The 22,832-nt window shown below is 54.0% G+C and overlaps 1 protein-coding gene and 1 long non-coding RNA gene across 6 annotated transcripts in view; one reads left to right on the top strand and one right to left on the bottom strand.

Moving 5' to 3' along the window:
- The first annotated feature begins 3,266 nt into the window (after nucleotides 1-3,266).
- Nucleotides 3,267-22,832, top strand: part of MYH14 (myosin heavy chain 14) — a 61,263-nt gene continuing 41,697 nt past the window's right edge. For 2 of the 5 annotated variants that reach the window (XM_084770891.1, XM_084770888.1), the window contains exons 1-10: nucleotides 4,666-4,796; nucleotides 8,472-8,867; nucleotides 14,138-14,294; nucleotides 17,432-17,459; nucleotides 17,648-17,750; nucleotides 18,239-18,262; nucleotides 20,181-20,273; nucleotides 20,515-20,578; nucleotides 21,707-21,805; nucleotides 22,494-22,634. In XM_084770891.1, the coding sequence (XP_084627017.1) occupies nucleotides 8,475-8,867; nucleotides 14,138-14,294; nucleotides 17,432-17,459; nucleotides 17,648-17,750; nucleotides 18,239-18,262; nucleotides 20,181-20,273; nucleotides 20,515-20,578; nucleotides 21,707-21,805; nucleotides 22,494-22,634 (1,102 nt within the window). In that variant the 5' untranslated portion in view covers nucleotides 4,666-4,796; nucleotides 8,472-8,474. Of the gene's footprint in view, nucleotides 3,352-4,665; nucleotides 4,797-8,471; nucleotides 8,868-14,137; nucleotides 14,295-17,431; nucleotides 17,460-17,647; nucleotides 17,751-18,238; nucleotides 18,263-20,180; nucleotides 20,274-20,514; nucleotides 20,579-21,706; nucleotides 21,806-22,493; nucleotides 22,635-22,832 lie in introns of those variants that run through there. The other 3 variants (XM_084770892.1, XM_084770890.1, XM_084770889.1) reach the window with 2 other exon arrangements.
- LOC311591491 lies at nucleotides 4,737-5,416 on the bottom strand. Its single transcript, XR_014777115.1, has 2 exons — nucleotides 5,231-5,416; nucleotides 4,737-4,809 (listed from the first exon to the last, which is right to left on the bottom strand). It is a non-coding gene; the product is annotated as an uncharacterized lncRNA (long non-coding RNA).

Below are 22,832 nucleotides of genomic sequence, written 5' to 3'. Positions count from 1 at the left end.
TGATGTGGGTGCTATGAGTTGAACTCAGGTTGTCTGGATAAACAGTGCATGCTCTTTTCTCCAGCTATGTTTAGTGTGTGTGTGTGTGTGTGTGTGTGTGTGTGTGTGTGTGTCTGTGTCTGTGTGTGTGTGTGTGTATGTGTGTGTACCTTTAATCACAGCACTCAAGAGCAGAGGGAGACCAATCTCTGAGTTTGAGGCCAACCCGGTCTACAGAGTGAGTTTCAGGACAGCCAGGGCTACACAGAGAAACCCTGTCTCAAAACAAACAAACAAACAAACAAACAAACGCACTTATTAGTAATGGGGAAGTGTGTTTGTGCAGGACAGCCACAGTTTATGTGTGCAAGGTAGAGGACAACTTTTGGGAGTCGGTCCTGAGGCTTGAACTCAGGTTATCAGGCTTGCAAGCAGGCGCCTTTCCCAACTGAGTATTCCCACCATGCCCCTTTTTACTCTCTCTCTCTCTCTCTCTCTCTCTCTGTGTGTGTGTGTGTGTGTGTGCGTATGTGTGTGTGTGTGCATATGCATGAGGGGGTGCATGCTGCTGGAACACATTATAGAAGTCAGAGGACAGTGCTCAGGTTGGCTTCTCTCCTCCTCCCATGTGCATGCCAGGGATAGAGCTCAGGCCGTCAGGCTTGGTGGCAGGTGCCATTGTCTTGTGACCATTTGCCAGTCCTAATTTGTTTTTCTGATATGGTTTCAGTGTGCAGCTCCATGTGGCCCAGAACTCACCACATAGAACAAGCTGACTTCCCCCTAGGGGTCTTTTCCAGTTTGTGCCTCCCCGGTGTGGGCCCAATGTTGAACTCAGCTGATAGGGCTTGGTGGCGCGCATTTTCCCTGGTAAGTCACCTTGCTGGCCTGGTGTTTGTTTCTTGGTGGTGGCCATTCTGCCTGGGGTAGTATGGAACCTTGAACTCTGGGTCCTGCTGGCTCTACCTCTAATGTGGTGGAATTGCGGGCATGTACCACCTCACTCGGCTTGTGTGGTGCTGGGGACTGAACCCAGGGCTTTGTGCATGCCAGGCATGTGCTCTACCAACTGAGCCACAGACGCAGCCAACCCCTTCCCCCTTTGTCCGCCACCTTACCCCGTGCTGGCTTTCCTCACATCTTCAGACTTTTTGCTCAGGTTCTGCAGACCCAGGTCGTTCTGAGGGCCGGGATGCAGGAAGTGTTTGTGTTCCACTTCCTTCTCGCTGGCCTCACATATCCAGGTGTTTCATCTCCCTTTACCAGTGATTTCCCTTTCTACTGCAGCCTATCTGGCTGTGAGGTGCCTCGGATGGCCAGGGGTCCACAGGATAACGGGAGTACCCTGCCGACGGGGTAGATCTCCAAGGAGACAGGTTGGGACTTTACCTCAAGCATGCATTCTGGTTGGTGTGGTGGAGGATGGGTGGGGAGGAGCTTCCAGGCAGAGGCATGCATCCTGTGGACTTGATTCTTCGGTCTTGCTTTGTCCCTGGTGGTGCGGGGGTGGGGGTGGGGGTGGGGTGGCGGCAGGAAGTGACCTCAGTGAGACAGCCAGGTTTCTGTGCCCATCCCTGTAAAACAGGCACGACAGCAGGACCAACTGCATAGAGCTGGTAGGTCCATATTGTGGGACTTAATGTACATCTTGTGCCTAGAACTGTGAGTGTCCTCACTAAATATTAGCAGACCTTAAAGTGGTGCAGGCTTATAGATCAAAGGAACCGCCCCCAGGAAAGCAAGCCTGCGAAGCCCTGTGTGGTGGTGCACACCGGCGATTCCAAGGTTCACGGGGTGAAGGCAGAGGGATCAGAAGTTCGAAGTCACCCTCTGCTACAAAGGCAGTCCGATCTCCCCTTAGGCCGAGCAAGCAGAACTAATGCCACCTCAGGGAACAGGCCAGTAAAGACAGATGATGACGTTGCTGGTTGCTAGGCAGATTAAGGTTTGATCAGGCTGATACCATCTGTAGTTGGCAGGAAGGTTGGTTGGCTTCAGGGTCCCCAGCTGTCGTTTCCGAACGAGACAACAGAGTGCCAGGGTGGCCAGGGCTGCAGAAGGAAACTCTGTCTCAGAAACAAAGGAGCAATTGCTCAGTGGTTATGAGCGCTGGAATGCACATAGTACAGATATGTACAGGCAGGCGAAACATCCATACACGTTAAAGATACGTTTTAAAAACCACAACAAACTTGGGAGGCACAGAGTGTGCAAAGGCTGAGGCAGGTTCAGGTGCTTCGGGGGCTAAGAAACAACAGGGGACAAGCACCTGGGAGGCAAGGTTGAGTGTGGCTGTGTGGCGCTGGCCTTGGGGACTTTAGTGCTTCTTTGTTTACTTATTTATTTACTTTTGCAATAGTGTGATTTGAACTTTACAGCTCCTTTTGTACTTTGAGACAGGGTCAAATTGCTCAGTCACTTTGTCTGAACCCACGACCTCAAACTCACTGCAGTCCTCCTGCCTCAGCCTACTAAATGCTGGGATGATAGGCGGGAGCCTTAAGATGCGGTTTGGGGGGCGGGGTTGTTTTGTTCTCTGAGACAGGGTCTCCTGTAATCTAGGCTGGCCTAGAACTCTTTACGTAGCTGGAGGATGACCTTGAACTCCTGATCCTCCAACTCTCCAGGGCTGGGCTGTCTCAAAGGTGCCACCACACCCGGATTGCACGGTGCTGGGGCAGAACCCAGGGCTTCATGCACGCTAGGCAAACCCTCTGCCGACTGTGCCCCAGTCCCAGCCCCAAGATGAGGTCTCAGTCGCTCCAATTTCAAGGCTTCAGCGAAATTATGTAATGGAAATGCTTTACGCAGAGTTAAGCAAACAGCAGGCTCTCAATAAATGACGGACGATTCTGACCCATGCGGTCGCCATCCACTGGCATAGGGCTTGCTCACGGTCTGCAGTATACAAAAGCGACTTCTCCTCGGTGTCTGTCCGCGCGCCGGCTCCCGAGGGACCCAGGCATTCCGGCCTCCCGCCGCCCCCCTACGTGTGCGCACAAAGGCATCCATTCATGCCAGTGTACAAAGCGGCCCATTCACCCGGTCCCCTTGAACCAGCGGCTCCGGCCGTTTCCACAAGCCTCTCTATTGGCCCTTCCCGCTGGCCATCAGGCCCGGGCACCGCCCACGGCCGCGCACTCTCGGCCAGGTTCTTTTCCCACGCCTGGCACGCTTCGCCAACTTCTGATTGGCCCGACGCACCAGCTACTCTTTTTTGATTGGGCAGCGCTGAGCCCCAGGGGCGGGGTCGGAGCGGGCCGCAGCGAGCGCTGATTGGTCTGTGATGCCCACCTGTGGGCGGGGCTGTCCCGCTCAGGCCCCGCCTCCTTTTCTGCCCAGGCCGAGGCCTCTGGACCGCCCAGGGCGCCGGTGAGTGTCCCGGGGCCCCCCAGTGGAGCACCCCAGGGGTTGGCCAGAGCCCGCCAGGCCTGGGGAGGCCGGAGCTGGTGGGCTGTAATAGGCGTCCTGGAGAGGGGTGTGCCGGGGCACTCACTGTGGGTGCAAAGCCTAGGGTCGGGGAGATGGGGGGGGGGCGTTGCAGTCACCCAGTCCAGTTTTCCAACGTGTGCCAGGCAGCCTGAGGTCATCTCTGAAGGAGTCACCCGGTCTTTTCTGCAGAAGGGGAAACTGAGGCAGTGCTTGGGACGTTGCGTGATAGAATACCTGAGTCATGGTCTCCAGTTCCCAGCTCCCAGGACGACCGTGTCCGTTGTCAGAGGAGGAAAAAGCTATGGGCCAGGCTTAGAGAGGGGTCCGGACAGGCAGGACCGGGGGCCCGGGAAGGATGTGTTTGCTTGGCTGTCCCAGTTTGTTTTGGTTTGACTTGGATTAGTTAGGTTTTTTTTTTTTTCCGAGGCAGGTTCTGAGCTCACTGAGTAGATCAACCTGACCTCAGCTGCCAACCTTCCTGCCTGAGGCTTTCAAGTGCTGCCACCAAGCCTAGCTAAGACGTGTTTGAACAACCTTACAATGGACTGGGGCACTTTAAATTATAGCCAAAATTCTCTCCCATATGGGAGAATTGATTTAAGGTAGTTTATGTGTAGGGAGGGAGGGAAAGGGGAGACTGGACCGAGGTGGAGAATGTGGGGACCTGGTGTGCCTGGCCATGTGGCTTTTTGTTTTGTTTTGTTTTTAAACAAAGTAGTAATCCGGAGTTCAAGACCACCCTCAGTTACAGGTGAGCCTGGGCTGCATAAGACCCCGTATCATAAAAACAACAGAGAAAAACAAATTGTTCTGTAAGTCAGAACTCTTAACACCTAAGGACAAAACCATGAGCTTATTTATGGTAGACACGCCCATCCTGTCTCCCCACGCCCCCGAGGCTGGCATAGCACTTTGACATCGTAGCTGAGGACTGGGGTGTCCCACTTCTAGGCTTGGAGAAACTGAGGTTCGGAATAATAAACGACAGAGCACAGACCTAGCTCCTTTTCTACACACGGTTTTTTATTGATCTTACGAGCCTCAATTCCTGCCGAGGAAAGCAGAGGGCCAGAAGGCTGAGGAGGGATTCAAACCCTAGACGCGCGCTGTCTGGCTCTGTGCAGGCCCTTCACCTTTGCCCACCACCGCCCACTTGGCAACAGGTTCTATCTCTGCAGGCTGCGGTGCCAGGCTCCGCCCCACCACCACTCCCCCCCCAACCCCACCCACCCCAGCCCGGCAGGTGTCAGGTGACGTCAGGGCCCGGTCCCACCTCCCTGACGCGAGAGGCCCCACCCCTTGCTGGACCGCAGAGCCGGCCTCACCTGGGTGCTGGAGAGGATCTGGACTCGGAGGCCTCCCCATCTCTACGGCCAGGCGCCCAGGTAGCCTCAGGGTCTGCGGGATAGAGGAGCCATGCCACAGGGCGCTGGGTCAGGAGGAGAGGGGGTTAGGATCCAGGCTCCCGGAGCTTTATGGGCCAGGTACCCCAAAACAGAGGGAGGAAGCTGTATGCCAGTGTCTGAGGGAGGAGGGCTGAGGTCTGAACTCCTGTGTCTGAGGGAGGGGTGGGGTGTCAGGGTCTGGACTCTGTCAAAGGAAGGCCGGCTAGGGCTTGGACTCATATGTCTGAGGAGGTCTGGACTTTTGTGCCCGAGGGAGGAGGGTTGAGTCTGAGGGAAGAAAGACTGAAGTCAGGACCTCGGTAGGTCTGAGAGAGGAGGCTGGGATCAGGACCTCTGGGGTCTGAAGTAGGAGAGCTGGGGGGGTCAGGACCCCTGGGTCAGAGGGAGGAGGCTGGGGCAGGATGGCATCTCACCCATAAGTTGAGGTCATAAGCTTGGTGCTGTCCCAGCCCCTGCCCAGGTGGGCGGGCGGGGCCCTGGCTGCTTTCCTTTTCCACACAGCGCTGTCTGCCACTCCCAGGTGCTCTCACCTGCCTAAGTGACACTAATGAGTCCTGGCAACACATTCCTGCTGCCTGAGGGAGGGGCGTGTGGCTGGGGCTCAGCCATTTGGGGCCAGGCCCTGGGTCCACCCTCTTGGCTTGGTCAACTCCTTGAACCCCACACCCTCACTTGTAACGCCAGCTACAGTAAGGCTCTAGGAATACTTTGTGTCCAGTGGCGACAGGGCTGGAGTGTGGGGTCCTGGGCCTGGACTCTGGGTCTGAGGAGGCGGAGGCTGATCGTCTAGCTCTTGTGGGGAGCAGTAGGACGGGCAGGTACAAAGCCACTAAACCCTTCCTGGTCAAAGGCTACCAGGCTGAAGAGGAAGCAGGTGGGTGGGGTGGGGTAAAGTCCCTGGGATGGGGCTTGGCTCTGGCTGTACCTTTACTACGCTGGAGGAGGAGGTATGATCCTTGACCCTTTGGGGCTGACCATCTGTAGATCACGGGGGCCAAAGTGGCTGGGAAGCAGGTCCTAGACACAGAATGTTTGCATGTGGGAGGGGTGCCCAAGATATGGGAGGACACCCCTGGAGCACTGACTATTTGGATGGATGTCCTCAAGGGGTGTGTTGGAGGTGGAGGTAGCCTGGTGCACAGAGGTGAAAGTGGATGGTAGGGATCCAGGTGTGTCCAGGTGTTCTTGGGATCCAGGTGTGTCCAGGTGTTCTTGGGATCCAGGTGTGTCCAGGTGTTCTTGGGATCCAGGTGTGTCCAGGTGTTCTTGGGATCCAGGTGTGTCCAGGTGTTCTTGGGATCCAGGTGTGTCCAGGTGTTCTTGGGATCCAGGTGTGTCCAGGTGTTCTTGGGATCCAGGTGTGTCCAGGTGTTCTCGGACCAGGCATGACAGTGATGAGGGGTAGGGTCTGTAGGGGCTGCTTCCTGCAGGAGAGACTGCTGTGGAGCATTTTCTGTGCAATAGTGGACATTCCTGAAATTGCTGTTTCCTAGTCAGTGGCCCTGGGAAGGGACCCAGATACCCTGACTTCCTCCTGAAAGCTTCCTTAAAGAGTCTGAGACTTAGCTGGGTCCACACCCCAACACCTGCTCAAAGGCGGGGCCTCAGCAACTCATGATGGGTCTGCAGAGCCCAGGATGTGAAAGGCCTCTGAGAATGCTGAGTGAACGAAGCCAGAGAGGATGGTGGGTGGGCGGTCATCCTGTAATCACGGGGTGGGCAGGACCACAGGTGCACAGAACTTGGTGACAAGCATCAGATCCGTGCCCTACCCAGCCCCCACCTCAGTATATAAACTGTGGTGACAATCTTTATTGTCCTTGCTACCTCACCTCGTATCCACTTCTCATTGCAGCCCCAGCCACTACAGAGTGCTGCAGACCTAGGGACACATGCTGCCCCAGGGCCTTTGCCAGGCATCCTGCTAGTTCCCTCCTTAGATTCACTCCAGTCTTTATTTTGAAAATTGTATACTAGGGAAGGTTTCTCCAGTCAGTGCAGTTAAAGAAGTAAACAGCCCCAGCCCCAGCCCCAGCCCCTGCCCCAGCATCACCCTCCAGCCCCAGCATCACCCTCCAGCCCCTGCATCACCCTCCAGCCCCAGCATCACCCTCCAGCCCCAGCCCCAGCCCCTGCCCCAGCATCACCCTCCAGCCCCAGCATCACCCTCCAGCCCCAGCATCACCCTCCAGCCCCAGCATCACCCTCCAGCCCCAGCATCACCCTCCAGCCCCAGCATCACCCTCCAGCCCCAGCATCACCCTCCAGCCCCAGCATCACCCTCCAGCCCCAGCATCACCCTTCCCTGCTCTACACCTCTGGCAGCCATTTATCACCGTTTTAAACCTTTTACGTGTTTATAACAATGTATCTTTTTATCTGTCTCCTGAGACTAGAATAGTATTGTTCAATATAAACAGAATGCAAGCCAAGTGTGTATTTAAATATTTATAGTAACCAAATTTGGGGGTGGGTGGGTGAGCATTGGAGAGACAGCTCATTGGTTAAGAGCCTTGGCTGCTCTTCCAGAGAGACGACTTCAAGTCTCAGCACCCGCGTGGTGGCTCAGAACCATCTGTAACAACAGTTACAGGGGATCCATTGCCCTCTTCTGGCCTCCATGGGTAAGGCATGCATGTGGTGTAGACTTACTTGCAGGCAAAACACCCTTACACATAAAATTAAACCTTTTTCTTTTTTTTTTGAGTGGGGATGTGGAGACAGCTTAGTGTTTTGTAGCTGACTTTGGTCCTCAGCATCCACAGCACATCATTCCAGGGAATGGATGCCATCTTCTGGCCTCTGTGGGAACTTGCATTCATGGGGTACATATAAACTCACCGAAGCACGTGCATGCGCACGCGCACACACACACACACACACACACACACACACACACACACACAGAGAGAGAGAGGGAGAGAGAGAGAGAGAGAGAGAGAGAGAGAGAGAGAGAGAGAGAGAGAGAATAAATTGTTTACAAGAAGATGTGTGTGGTGGGTATGTGTAGGTGCAGGTGCCTGTGGAAGCTGGAAACACAGGGTCTCCTGTGCAGATGCAGGTGCTGGAAACCAAACTCAGATCCTCTCAAGCCTTTCAACCGCTGAAACCTCTACCTGCCTCTGGCTCCTGAGCGCTGGAATTAACAGCATGAGCCACCACGCTTGGCTTACATGATTTTTTTTTTTCCCTCTTAAGTAAAGCTGAGCCGGGTGGCACGGTCCTGTGGTCGCATCTGCTCTAAGGCTGAAGCAGGGTGCTTGTAGGTTCAAGGCCAGATGAGCAATTTACCAAGACACCTTGTTTTAAAATTAAAAAAAAAAAAAGAAAAAGAAAAAGAAAAGAAAAAGCTGAAGGCCCATGGTTGCACCTTTCACCTAAGCACTTGGAGGCAGAAGCCATTGGATCTCTGAGTTCAAGGCCAGTCTGGTCTACAAAGCGAGTCCAGGACAGCCAAGGCTACCCAGAGAAACCCTGTCTCGAAAACCAAAACCAGGGGAGGGGGAGGGGATGTGCCTTAGTGGAACAGTGTTTCTCAAGTGTACGGAGCGGTTTAAGCCCCAGTAAAGCCAAAGCAAAGAAATGAGAGAGGGGAAGGCAAACAGAAACACCTATGGGGGACAGTCTCAACTGATATGTCCACTCTTCCCACAGACCATGGCTGCAATGACCCTGTCCGTGCCTGGGAGGAAGGTGGCCTCCAGGCCAGGCCCAGTGCCTGAGGCAGCCCAGCCCTTTCTGTTCGCGCCCCGGACGCCAAATGTGGGTGGCCCTGGAGGGCCACAGGTGGAGTGGACAGCGCGGCGCCTGGTGTGGGTGCCCTCAGAACTGCATGGCTTCGAGGCAGCAGCCCTGCGGGATGAAGGGGAGGAGGAGGCAGAAGTAGAGCTGGCGGAGAGTGGCCGGCGTCTGCGGCTTCCCAGGGACCAGATCCAGCGCATGAACCCACCCAAGTTCAGCAAGGCAGAGGACATGGCTGAGCTCACCTGCCTCAACGAGGCCTCGGTCCTGCACAACCTGCGAGAGCGCTACTACTCCGGCCTCATTTATGTGAGTGATGGTGTCCGGGTTGGGTGGCAGGTGTCATCAATCTGGCCCGACCTGCATTAGCAGGGACCGGTCTAAAGTATTCGCCCCACATCCTGTGACTGTCCTCCAACCAGTACAAAATTTACAGTGTTTTATTTTTTATGGAATCGGGGGTTAGGCAGAGGCTCTACCACTGAGCCACGCCCACAGCCCCTCACTAGGGGATTCTAGGCAGGGGCTCTACCACTGAGCCACGCCCACAGCCCCTCACTGGGGGATTCTAGGCAGGGGCTCCACCGCTGAGCCACGCCCACAGCCCCTCACTGGGGGATTCTAGGCAGGGGCTCCACCGCTGAGCCACGCCCACAGCCCCTCACTGGGGGATTCTAGGCAGGGCTCTACCACTGAGCCATGCCCCAGCCCCTCACTGGGGGATTCTAGGCAGGGGCTCCACCGCTGAGCCACGCCCACAGCCCCTCACTAGGGGATTCTAGGCAGGGGCTCTGTTGCTGAGCTATGTCCTCAGCTTACTTTGTTTTGTTTTTGTTGTCATTTTCTGCCTTGAGATGGGATCTTTCTGGTTACTGAGGCTGGCCTCTAACTTGGGCTCCTGCTCAGAGTAGCTGGGATGACAGGCTTGCAACCCTAAGACTGGTCCAACTCATCCCTTATTGGATGACTGGAGCTGGGGTGCCCTGTGGGGGAGCACCCTTATCATTTTGTAATAACAAAGAGTTATAATTAATGAATCCTGAGCAAACATGATTCATATTAGCAAGGCAGTTGCTAATGGCTATGGCCATTACTAACCCTGTTTTACTAAAAGTCCAAGGGAAAGAAATAAAAGTAAAAACCATTATATAACCAGGCATGGAGAAGAGGGGGAGGATCTTTAAAAGAAAAAGAAAAAGACTACATTATTTATTTATTTATTTATTTATTTATTTATTTGGGGATGGGGTTGTGAGGTCAGAGTACAACTTGCTGTATTGGTTCTCTTCTTCTACGCTGTGAGTCCTGGGCTTCAAGCTCAGGTCATCAGGCTTGCTGGCAAGCATCTTTACTTGCTGAGCTATCTCACCACCTCCTTGCTGAAGGATCTTGACTTTGAGGCTAGCTGGGTGGTAGAGTGATACCCTCTTTCAAACCAACTCAATGAAACAAAATAGTGTGATGGTATTGATGATACACAGGTTGATTAAGGTGGTTTGTCAAGGCCTGTGATCCATTTTTTATGTCTGTATAGCACATGGGTGGGGTACTGCACACAGGAAGTTGTTTAGCACCAAAAGTGGCTCCACAGCCTGGCTCCATGTTAGAATCACCCGGGGAGGTCTGTAGATGCTTGCGTTCTGTCTCACACCACTACCACCAACATGGAACTCTGGGGTGGGGGTGGAAGTGACGTGAGCATAATTTTTTCCTTTTAAATAAGCTTGTAGGGTGTGTCTCAAGGACAGCCAAGGTGTGATTAACTCCATTTAAGAGAGGGCAAACAGGATTATAGAGTTTAACAAAGAATGTTACAGCTATAATGAAAAAAAAATAACTGAGGATGACTGGTAAATGTTTATTAAGTACTCATGCTGTACTGGGCACTGTTCTGAGTGCCATTGCTGGGTTACTGGCTGGCTTCTTGGCTGGGGACTGTTGATGTCATCGACATTCCAGAATGTTAAGTGAGCCGGGCTCAGGGCCCATGGCCACTGAGGGATCCGTGGAAGCCCAGGCAGCCCTGATAATAACCATCAGCTGCTAGGCTCCATTCTGTGTTTTCCTCCCAGGGAACCCCACCCCCCAAACTATGCACAGCAGGCAGGGAGGTAGGGACCAACCTCTCCTTTCCCCTCCGTTTGGCCTAACATAGCTGAGCACGGCTATCGTACCAAACAGGCGCAGTGTTGCAGGATCTGATCCACCAGTTTCCAGTAAGCCACATGAGCTTGTGATGGGCTCTCAGCCGTGTCACGTGGGAGGCACAGTGACCGTCCCCATTGATGGAGACAGTGAGACCCAGAGAGGTTGCTTGCTCAGGTCAACAGTAGGAAATTTGTCACACACACACACACACACACACACACACACACACACTCACACGCACACACACACACACACACACACACACACACACACACTCAATTCCTGTCTGATGTCCAATGCATAATATACGTTTGCTGACTGGTGACAGGGGGAGCAGGCAAAAGTGACATCCCTAGGGGCCTTGAGTTGGTAAGAGAACTGGTCCCTCAGTGGGGCTATAGCGGTAGAAGAAACAGGGGTGCAGTCAGCGGCTATGTAAGGAACTCTCTGCTCCATGTGACATGGGCCAGTATGTCACTGTTAGAGCCCAGCTAGGAAGAAGCTGCAGACAACATTATCCAGTGCTGAGCTTTGAGGCTTTTTTTCTACAGTATTGGGGATCAAACTCAGAACTTTGTCATGGTGAGCCACACCCCAGCCCCTCACTGGGGGATTCTAAGCAGGGGCTCTACCACTGAGCCACACCCCAGCCCCTCACTGGGGGATTCTAGGCAGGGGCTCTACCACTGAGCCACACCCCAGCCCCTCACTGGGGGATTCTAGGCAGGGGCTCTACCACCGAGCCACACCTCCAGCCCCTCACTGGAGGATTCTAAGCAGGGGCTCTACCACTGAGCCCCACCCCAGCCCCTCACTGGGGGATTCTAGGCAGGGGCTCTACCACTGAGCCACACCCCAGCCCCTCACTGGGGGATTCTAAGCAAGTGCTCTACCACTGAGCCCCACCCCAGCTCCTCACTGGGGGATTCTAGGCAGGGGCTCTACCCCTCAGCCATGCCCCAGCCCCTCACTGGGGGATTCTAGGCAGGGACTCTACCACTGAGCCCCACCCCAGCCCCTCGCTGGGTGATTCTAGGCAGGGGCTCTAATCACTAAACCCCATCTTTAGATCTCTTTTCACTTTGAGACAAATTCTCACTAGGTTGCCTTGGGTAGCTTTTGATCCTTCTGCCTCAGTCTCCAGAGTAGCTATGATGGCAGGCCTGTGCTTTGAAGACCTGGCGGTCACTCAGCCTTTAAGGGGGAGGGGGGGTCAGTCCTTCCTGGTAGTTGCACACACCTGGGAACCCCAGCCTCTGGCTTCCAACCCTCTATAGATAGTTAAAGCCCAGCTAGCTCTGCCTCCTGGCAGGACTGTAATACGAGCATCCTAGCCTGCTGTTTGGAGAGGGAGGTGGGGCCACCTTGGCTGGCTGGCATCCATTCTCTCTTAATCCCTGGGCTTTTGTAACGAGGCAGGCTGTCTCCTTCTTCCAGAGGAAGCCAGACATGGGACCGTCCTTGAATTGTGTGTGTGGGATGTGGAATAGGCTTGTCTCCAGGGCCCTCTGGGCTAGGCAGCCCTTCTAGACCCTTCTCGGGACCCTATAGGAACTGAGGCCTCTTCCCTTTTTTTTTTCCTCTGGCCCTGTTGGCCAGCTCGGGTTTCCATCCCGGGTATTACCCAAGCTGTGTCTGGCCCAAGGGGCTGGCATGAGGAGTGGGCTCTGGCGCCAGCGGCCATGAGATACCCTCCCAGGGAATGTGGTCCAGCCGCCCCACCCTGAGTCCTCTGAGAGCCCAGTGGGAGCAGCCTGGGAGACTAGGGAGACAGATACTAGCCAGACCAGTTCTTCCGCTTGTGGCCAGCTGCCCCGCCTCCTCTATGAGGAGGTGATACCACGCAGCTTGGTGGCTCCACCCTGCTGCAGCCAGGTGGGAGACAGAGAGCAGGCACTCACTAGAGAGCCAGCAATGGCCAGCTGGCTATGAGTCGGAGAGCTCTTGGCTTGTGCAGCCGGCTGTCTCCCGCCAATTAGTTAGCTGTTTGGCCGACTTAGCTAAGGGACTAACTAGTTCTGGGCTATCTAGCCATCTCTGTGGATGCTGAGTGTTTCCTGCAGATCTTGCCACCTTTGTGAACTCAACAGAATCTCAGGCTGGCAGCAATCCTCCTGCTTCAGCCACCGGGGGGCCCTCATCTCTTGTTTGTTTATTGTCTCAAATGCCATTTGCAGCCAGATGAGATTTCTGCCTCCGCATCCTTAGTGCATGGATGATGGGCGTGCACCGTGATGGATGCCTGGCACATGGGTCGATGCCTGGTACTTGGGTGCTGGTGATCTGGGGTCTATGTGTGCCAGGCAAGCACTCTACCAACCGAGCTACGTCTCCAGCCTTCTGGTTTTGGAAGACAGGCTCTAATTCTATAGCTCAGGCTGGCCCAGAACTCACAGTAATCCTCCTGCTTCAGCTTCCGGAGTGATTATAGTTGCACACTATTGTTTCCTCAGCTTCATTTGTAGCCTTGAGGCTTTGACAGATGATCACATGTGTCCCTTCCATGTTCATCAGGGAGGCCAGAGGCCTGTGCCCCGAGGCTGCCTTCACTAGCCCCCTTCACCTCTGTGGTGACCCTTCACCCGTGGAAACCTCTGTATAATCAGGGAAGGCTCATGTCTACTGTTAGCTTGGCAGGGTTAATAACATTCATGCTAGGTAAAGTGGCTCATGTTGGGAGACTGAGGCAGGAGGATTGCTGCAACCTTTCTTTCTTTCTTTCTTTCTTTCTTTCTTTCTTTCTTTCTTTCTTTCTTTCCTACATGTACACTGTTCTGCCTGCATGTGTGCCTACACACCAGAAGAGGGCACCAGATTTCGTTATAGATGGTTATGAGCCACCATGTAGTTGCTAGGAATTGAACTCAGGACCTCAGGAAGAGCAGACAGTGCCCTTAACCCCTGAGCCATCTCTCCAGTGCCAGGATTGATATGATTTCAAGACCAGGCTGGGCTAGAGAGTGAGACTTGCTTCAAACAAACACCAACAGGCAGGGCCACAGAGATGGCTTAGCAGCTACGAGCGCTTGCTCCTGCGCTCCCCATCTTCGATCTCCAGCTCACCACCACCTGTAACTCCAGCCGAGGGGTCCCGTGGTCTCTTCTGGCCTCCATGGGTACTGCATGCATGTAGCACACAGACATGCCTCCAGGCATAGTGACACACACCCACACTCTCAGCCCCAGGAGGCAGAGGCAGGAGGATTCCAAGTTTCAGTCCAACCAAGGCTATGTAGAAGACCTTTTTGTAAACCAAAATAAGCAAACCACCAACAGAACAAAGTTTAACCTTATGTTGTCAGGGTGGAGATGCGCCTTATGCCTTGTACAGGTTTTCTCTTGGCGTGTGCAGCCTACCCCAGCTGTACACCCCAGCTCTGTCCTCGCTGAGGGCAGCCACCTGACACACCCTTCTCTCCTGCCTGCCATAGACCTACTCTGGCCTTTTCTGTGTGGTCATCAACCCGTACAAGCAGCTGCCCATCTACACGGAGGCCATCGTGGAAATGTACCGGGGCAAGAAGCGCCACGAAGTGCCACCGCATGTGTATGCAGTGACCGAGGGTGCATACCGCAGCATGCTTCAGGGTAAGTGTCCTGTAGGGGGACCAGGCTGGACACTGGGTGCCGCTGGACACCAGGGCCAGGCTTGGACAATGGGAGGTGAAGTGGGGTCCAGTTCTTACCATGCAGGCCTTAAGAAAAATCTGGAGGCTCAGTTATAGCACACATCTTTAATCCAAGCACTCAGGAGGCAGAGGCAGGCGGAGCTCTGTGAGCCTGAGGCCAGCCAGCCTGGTCTACAGAGTGAGTTCCAGTTTTGCTATCTCAAAAAAAAAAAAAAAAAAAAAACAAAGCAAAATCTGCCTGTGTGTTTATGACAGTGTTGTTTTGAAAGGTAATTGGTGCTGGTGTCAGTAGATATTTTCCGCAGAGATGCCAAATGAGTGACAAAGCCCAACTGTTTCATAATAGACACTTGTGTCAGGTCATGAGGGCTAATGGCTCGGGTTATTGGTCTCCTTCCTTGTTTTTAAAATTTTTAATTTTTAGCTTTTTTTCACAATTATGCATATGTGTATGTGAACATGTAGGGGTACGTGCATGTGAGTGCAGTACCCATGGGAACCAGAAGATGGCGTCAGATTCCCTGCAGCTGGAGTTCTAAGTGGTTGTGTGAGCTGCCTGATGCTAGGAATTGAACGCTGGTGGTGTACCCGAGGCTATCCACTGACCTGCAAGTTGCCAGTTAGGCTAGACTAGCTGGCCTTTGAGGCCTTGGGACCCGCCTGTGAGGCGTGCCTCACCATGCCCAGCTTTTTGTGGAGGCGTTGGGCCTTGAACTCAGGTCCACAGGATTGCTAGCCCTTTGTCAGCTAAGTAGAGCTGCAGCCTATGCCCCTGTTTTTCTGTTGTTAATTTCTGATTAGCCCAAGGCAAACCATCTTTCCTTTGGTGCTCTTAACAGTGCGAAGGCTTCTGAATGTGGTCTGTCTTGTGGTCAGTCCCCTTAGAAAGCAAGCCTCTGCTGTTATAGTGTGGCAGGGTCTGTAGGTCGGCCGTGGTGCCCGCCGGCTCGGTCAGGGACAGCTGTCTCTAGGATAGCTGTCTCTTGGCTATGTTATTTAACCTCATGATAGTCCTGTGGTGTAGTTTCTTCTATTAACACTCATTTCCTGGTGGGGAAACTGAGGCACAGAGCAGTGCAGTTATTGCCTATGGCCACACTGAAGGGTAGGTGCTGAGGTGTGACTTGAACCCAGTGTCCTGGCCACTGCGTCCTATTTTCATTTTTATTCTGTGCTGGGTATTGTGCTGGGCATTTTTGTTTTTGAGATGGTAGTCCAGGCTAGTCCGTAAGTCCTATGTAGTTAAGGATATCTTCGAAATCCGGATTCCCCTGCCTCTGCCTCCTGAGAGTTGGGGTGATAAGTATGGACCACTATACTGTACCTGGTTCACGTGGTATTGAGAGTGGAGTGTAGGGCTTTGTGCATGCTAGGCGAGTGCCTGTGGGGGGTGCTGTGTGCCGTGTCACCGTCGTCTCGGTCCTAGGCGAGTGCCTGTGGGGGGCGCTGTGTGCCGTGTCACCGTCATCTTGGTCCTAGGAGTCAAACTCAGGCCATTAAGCTTGGTGGCAGGTGCCTTTACTCACTGAGCCCTCTAACCTTGCTTTTTTAAAAAAAGATTTATATATATATATGTGTTGTTGTTGTTGTTATTATTATTATTATTTAAAATATTTATATATGTATGTATATGTATATTATTATTATTTTGGTTTTTCAAGACAGTTTCTCTGTGTAGCCTTGGCTGTCCTGGACTCCTTTTGTAGACCAGGCTGGCCTCGAACTCACAGCGATCTGCCTTCCTCTGCCTCCCAAGTGCTGGGATTAAAGGCCTATGCCACTATGCATGGCAAGACATATATTTCATCTCTTTGGGAATGGGGTTTTGTCCTGCATGTGTGTCTGTGACCCAGTTATATGTCTGCTGAGACCAGAAGAGGGCATTGGACCCCCTGAACTGAAGTTGTAAGCTTCTACGGTTGTGAGCCATCCTGTGGGTGCTAGGAATTGAACCTGGGTCCTCTGCCATAGAGGGTCAGTGCTCTTCACCAGTGAGCCATCTCTCTAGCCCATATCGAATGTGTTTTAAATGTGCCCAGATGCTTAAGTGCAGCCTTGTTAGACAAGAAGCTGTGCTGAGCCCATTTTTTGGATAGGTAAGTGGGGGGACAGAGCAGCTCAGAGACTAGCCCAGAGTCACAAGCCTGGCTCAGACCTGGCGCATGTCAGGGGGCGTATCACCATGACCTAGCTGGGTGCCCTTGTGCTGTGTGTAACCTGACTAGCTGTACACAGCACCAGCACCCTCCTCCTTTGTCTGTCCACCGAGTCTTCGTCCATGAGAATACAGACTGTATGTGAGATTCATCAATAAGCTCCGTGTAGGCACAGACAAGGATGCTCACCCTGGAGTCACACTGAAGCCAGCTTTTTGCCTTAAGGGTTTCCAGAGACCCATTATGCTGGCTGTGCCCTAATGACACCTCCCTTGAGAAACACCGGAGGCTCCCATCCTCCGGCCACTGCCTGCGGTCGCAGATTCTCTGTCTTGCTCTTATTCAGTGTTCCTTTCTATGTTGATAACAGAGTGTAGTGGTGAGATGGTGGGGCCAGGCCCAGTGTTCCTGTCAGAGTAGACGTCTTGTGTCTAAGCTAGACTTCTGGGGTACAGGACCCCCCTTTCCAGTTCTTTTTGCTGTTGCTGTTATTTTTGCTTTTTGAGACAGGGTTTCTCTGTGTAACAGCTCTGGCTGTCCTGGAAGTCACTCTGTAGACCAGGCTGGCCTCAAACTCAGAGATCCGCCTGCCTTTTCCTCCTGAGTGCTGGCATTAAAGATGCGCGCCACCACCGCCCAGCTCACTTTCCAATTCTTGAGTCTCCGATGCCCAGCCTGAGGTGGCGCACAGTAGGGGCTCAAATTGTATTCTGTATACTTGGGGTTCTTTGTCTCCACCTTACTTTTGAGGAAATAAAGGCTCAGTGAGAAACAGCTGCTTGTGTAGGGTCACTCTGCACGTGTCAGGATTTGCACCCAGGAGGGCTGTGCTTTACAGGGCTGCTGTTCCCTTACGGTTCTGGAAAGGTTTTGAGATGTGAAGTTGCCAGGGGACTAGAGCCCCCCTGGGTGACATGTCATTTCCTTCTGTCCCCTATAGATCGTGAGGACCAGTCCATTCTCTGCACGTGAGTTATCCTACAGGGCTTCAGAGGCAGAGGCTCCCACGGAATGTGGCTCTGCGCCACTGGGAGGGACCAGTGGGCGTGGCTCTGGGAAAACTGGCAGAGTGCCAGTGGGCGTGGCTCTGTGTAAGTGTGTGGTGCAGGGGCTGCCTGGTCTCCCTGCCCACCTTACCGTCTTGCTCCCCCCACAGAGGAGAGTCTGGAGCCGGGAAGACAGAGAACACCAAGAAGGTCATCCAGTACCTGGCTCACGTGGCATCGTCTCCAAAGGGCAGGAAGGAGCCTGGTGTCCCTGTAAGCCACACCTCCCTGGGACACCCTAGACCTGTCACCAGCAGCTCCCCTTATCTTGGGCTGCACTCCACGTACACAGTTGGTGCAGGGCCTTTATGTCTGCCTGAGCTGCCTGAGCACCTACTGTGTGCTTGTCACGGGGCCAGAAGCGAGCAGGTTGCAGATCGGAGGCTGGTCCTTAGCCTTGCCACTTCTGCGCTTCATTCTGAGGCCTGATTTTAGGTGACTCATGTCTAGGTTTGGAGGGCTGCAGAGGTCTCTGAGCCCTCAGGGAGTGGTTACCAGCAGTACTGACTGGAAACCCCAGTGAGTCCAGGTGGGAGCAGAGGGGGTGGTGTACAACCCCTGAGGTTCGCTGCCCCCACACCCCCATTTCCCTAGCCCCTCAGCCCCAGCTCTGCCCCCAAAGCCTCCAGTTCACCCACATGTCTGTCCATGTTCCATGTGCCGTGTCCTGGTTCGTGTGTCCTGTCCTGTGACTTCCTCAGGCCTCCGTCAGCATCATGTCCTATGTGAGTACCAGGGAGTCCCCTTACTACCTCAGCATCACCCCAGTGCCACTTGGGGCCACCAGCCCACAGACATCTGGGAGTCAGTGTCCAGGGATGACATACCAGCCCCCAGGGACCCACAAGGCCACCGTTGGCAATTTTACTGTGCACAGGCCAGGACCTCATGGCCATAGCCATCTGGCTTAGACAGACTGTGTTCATCAAGGTTTTTCACTGCTACCGTGCAGCCCCACTGTGTTCAAGCAAGCCCATAAATGTCCTACATGCAATCAGACTTACCCACCGTTTTGGCAGCCTTGGTATGTGTACGTGCCCAGGCCCCGTACTGCCATTTAGCCCAGTCTTCCTGTGTGCAAAGACAGCTCTCCCACGTTATCTGTGCCAGCCCTAGTGCTGCACACATGTTCAGGCCTTGTGCTTGCATTTACTGCAGTTCTGTACACATGTGACCGCAGCCCCTGTCATTCATATGAGCTCTACTGTACCCTCATGGCTAGACCCCGTGCTGTCACTTTGTACAGTCCTACTATGTGAGTGTAGTTGCTCCTCCCCAGTATTCATGTGCACAAAGCAAGGGTCCCTACTGCCACTCATGGTGGCCTGACTGTGTGCACATGCCCAGATCCCAGGCTGCTTTTGGTGCAGTCCTAGCATCTGCACAGTGTGGCTCCCACTATTTTTCACTGAAGCCCTACTGTGTGCATGCGAGTAGGTCCCCACTCCCAGAGAAGCCATACTGTGTGCCCACCCCAGTCCTCCTCTAGTTGTGCAGCCTGAGCCTATACTGCCTGCCGTGTGTACAGAGGCCATAGATACTCTGACATGATAACCCAGCATCCAAGCTCCTCCTCCCGGGAGGCTGGGGAAACCAGCGCTCATCTGACCAAGCCACAGGACCCTTACTTTGCACATCCTCTCTTTTCTCTCTCTCTTTTTAAAAATATTTATTTATTATTATGTATACAACACTCTGCCTGCATGTACACCTGCACACCAGAAGAGGGCACCATATCTCATTATAGATGGTTGTGAGCCACCATGTGGTTGTTGGGAATTGCACTCAGGACCTTTGGAAGAGCAGTCAGTGCTCTTAACCTCTGAGCCATCTCTCCAGCCTCCCTCTTTGGTTTTATTTATTTATTTATTTATTTATTTATTTATTTATTTATTTTCTGGGCTAGGCTTTTCCTTCGTAGCCCAGGCTGGCCCTGACTTGGCTCTATATAGCACATGCTGGTCTTGAACCTTTGTCAGTTCTCATAGCTGGGGCATTCTTGCTGTGAGCCGCCATGTCTGGCTGCATTTGTGGTTTTGTTCATTTGACAAAGCCACTGAGTGATGTAGACTGAGGAGACACGGGGAGGCTGCCATTTACTGAGTTGGAAGTAAGCGCAGAGTAGGGATGCTGGCAGGAAACGGCCGTTTAGTGAATGCCCTAGATGCCCACCAGAGTCTGAACCACTTTCCATGGGTAGTGTTTGTATATTTGTCTCTTAACATGTTTCGGCAAGTGGTGTATGGCGACCTGTGAGCTGCACCAGCAGACATGCCAGCGAAGGGCGGTTGACAGTTTGGTGTGCGCCCTCGCAGACCTTTCTCCATATGTTTACTACCGTGTGTGTCTGTGGAAATAACCATGTCGTTTGTGCTTTAGTTTCTAACCTACTTTGCTTTTTACTAATGGGAGCAGGACTCGTTCTGCAACATTTTTCCCCTTTGTTTGGTTGTTCCCTTCCACTCAACAATAGACCGCCTAGAACTTTCTCTATTACTCTCACTATAAACATGGCAGGCAAGACTCTTCCACTCCCCCCACACCCCCACAAAGCCCCCTCCCGGAGAAGGCCAGCCTGACACCCCGGCCCTTGAGGCGGGCTCCTCCCCTTCTCACTGGTGCACCGTCTCCCATGCCCTGCAGGGGGAGCTAGAGCGGCAACTTCTTCAGGCCAACCCCATCCTGGAGGCCTTTGGCAATGCCAAGACGGTGAAAAATGACAACTCTTCCCGATTTGTGAGTGTGGGGCTGTGCATCTGGCAGTCTGGGAGACTGAGGACAGTAAGGAAGACGGGTGGAGGGAGGAGGCAGGGGTCTAGACCCCCGAGACTAAGGGAGGAGGTCCTATAGCTCTGAGGTGCTTCAGCAAAGTTGTCTAGACCTGAGTTCCCTGCAGGTGGAGTGAGCGTCAGGTAAAAGAAGAGGTATGGGTTTGGGGAAACCCTTTGACTTAAATCCTGCGCCATTTTTGCTCCAGGGCAAGTTCATCCGCATCAACTTTGACGTTGCTGGCTACATCGTGGGAGCAAACATCGAGACCTGTATCCTCTGACGGATCCTGGGAGGTGTGGGGTAGCACCAGGGAGGATGCCCCTGGGTAGTCCTTCAGGGGACCCCATGGCGATGCTCAGCTGGCGGCCGTGCAGCCTTGTGAAGGCATGGTGCCTCTGGACCTCCGGTCCTGCGGCTCTGATGTCCCACTCAGCCTGGGGCCAGGCTCTAGGCTGTGCTGTATGGGAGTGGGGGCACAGGGAGCGACGGGGGGGGGGGGGGTGCGGTCCAGGAAAGCCAAGTGCGCGTCCAGCGTGTTCTCTCCACGGGATTACGTAGGATGTGCTTAACTGTCTAACCAAGATGGCAACTGGCAGGGAAAAGTCCCCTAGGAAATCTCGGCAGAGCCTCGGGGCGCCGTGTTGTTGTGGGGCGAGGTAACCCCCTGCTGGCTGGGTCTCAAACTCCCGCTCCTGGAGTGGTGTAGACCACGTCAAAGAGCACACAGTAAAGGCTTACCTGCCATCCCAGCACTCTGTCTCAAAATGAGAGGCACTCTCCAAGTGGGTCCTGGGGACTGAACTCAGATCTTCAGGCTTAGTGGCAAGCACCTTTGCCCACTGAGCCACATTGCAGTTCCCCATTGATTTACGTTTATTTTTAGTGTTATTCTGTATGTGTGAGTGCTGGGTGGTGGGGGGTTGCCCAGGGTATGTCTGTGGACCATGTCCCTGGTTCTGGCAGAGGCCAGAAAAGGGCACTTGATTTCCTGCAACAGAGTTACAGGTGGTTGTGAGCCGCAGTGTGGGTTCTGGGAACTGAATCCTGGTCCTCTGTTTAAGAACAGTCTGTGGTGCACACCTTTAATCCCCGCACTCAGAAAGCAGAGGCAGGCGGATCTCTGTGAGTTCTAGGCCAACCTGGTTACAGAGTTGAGGCTACACAGAGAGAAAACGGGGGGTGGGGTGGGGTGGGGAGGGGGAAACAGCCTGTGTTCTTAACCACTGAGCCATCCTTCCAGCCCCGCATTATTTTTATTTTAATTAATTGAACTTTGAGACAGAGTCTCACACTATAGTTCACGCTGGTCAGGAATTCATTATGTAGTCCAGGCTGATCTGTATCCCAAAAAACCGAGCTCACAGGCAGCAGGCTCCTTGACCTCACACCCCACCCAGATCTGCTGGAAAAGTCCCGGGCCATCAGGCAGGCCAAGGACGAGTGCAGCTTCCATATCTTCTACCAGCTGCTAGGGGGCGCTGGGGAGCAGCTAAAAGGTCAGTGTCCCCAGAGCGGAGTCTCTGTGCCCTGTGGTGTGGGGGAACAGTGCGGGCTGCGCAGCTCTGGGCTCCTGCAGTGGATTCTGGGTGCTGGCCTCCCAGCCTTCAGCTGGCTCGCTCTGCTGCCTGCCTCATCTGTCTGCTCGGTTCCTGCGCCCTGTTCCTCCTGACCTTGTGGCCACTTTGCCTCGCTGTGGCCTGTTGCAACCCCATGCTTACTGCTTGCTGCTGGGTGGGCAGGCTGCTGGCTGTGCGGTCCTGCCAGCACACGGCCACGCCAGGGGTGGCCCCTCGCTCGTCTTCTTTGCTTTTTGAGACAAGATCTTGCTATGTAGCCCAGGCTGGTCTGGAACTCGCAGCTAGAACGACAGCGATCCACCATGCCTGACTTTGTAGCCCCCCCTGCACCCCCTCCCGTCTTCTGTCCACAGCCTGTCCCTCCACCTCCCTCCTGGTCCCCGTGTTATTCCCGACACCCGCTTCCAACTCTATGGCTTCTGGCAGCGCACGTGTCCCCAGGTGCTGCCTCTGCTATCTTGGTCACCAGACTCAGGACTACGGAAGAGCCAATCAGTCTGTCTGTCCCGGGCCCATCAGCCACCACTGTGACCGATCCCCAGACCCTGTCATGGCAGCCTGACGCCAGCACGTGACTTCACGCCCCTGACTCCTGTCCTTCCCACAGCTGACCTCCTTCTGGAACCCTGTTCCCACTACCGCTTCCTGACCAACGGGCCCGCCTCAGCCCCGGGCCAGGAGCGGGAGCTGTTCCAGGACACGCTGGAGTCCCTGCGCGTGCTGGGCTTCCTCCCCGAGGAGATCACCGGTGAGTGAGCCTGAGCCACCCGTCACCCAGCCATCCCTGCTCTGCACATGTGTTCATGCATTTTTTATTTTAGTGTGTCTGCGTGCGTGTGAACATTCAGTGTGTGCTGGTGGGCATGTGTGTGCACGTGCGTGTGTGTATGCACGTATGGAGGCCAGAGTCGACCTTGAACATTGTTCTCTGGAAGCCGAGCATCTA

This window comes from Acomys minous (genome assembly GCF_964271855.1).
Source record: "Acomys minous genome assembly, chromosome: 2".
NCBI classification, from domain to species: Eukaryota; Metazoa; Chordata; class Mammalia; order Rodentia; family Muridae; genus Acomys; species Acomys minous.
The sequence above is the reverse complement of the archived record's forward strand: the minus strand, read 5'-3'. Positions and strand labels throughout refer to the sequence as shown.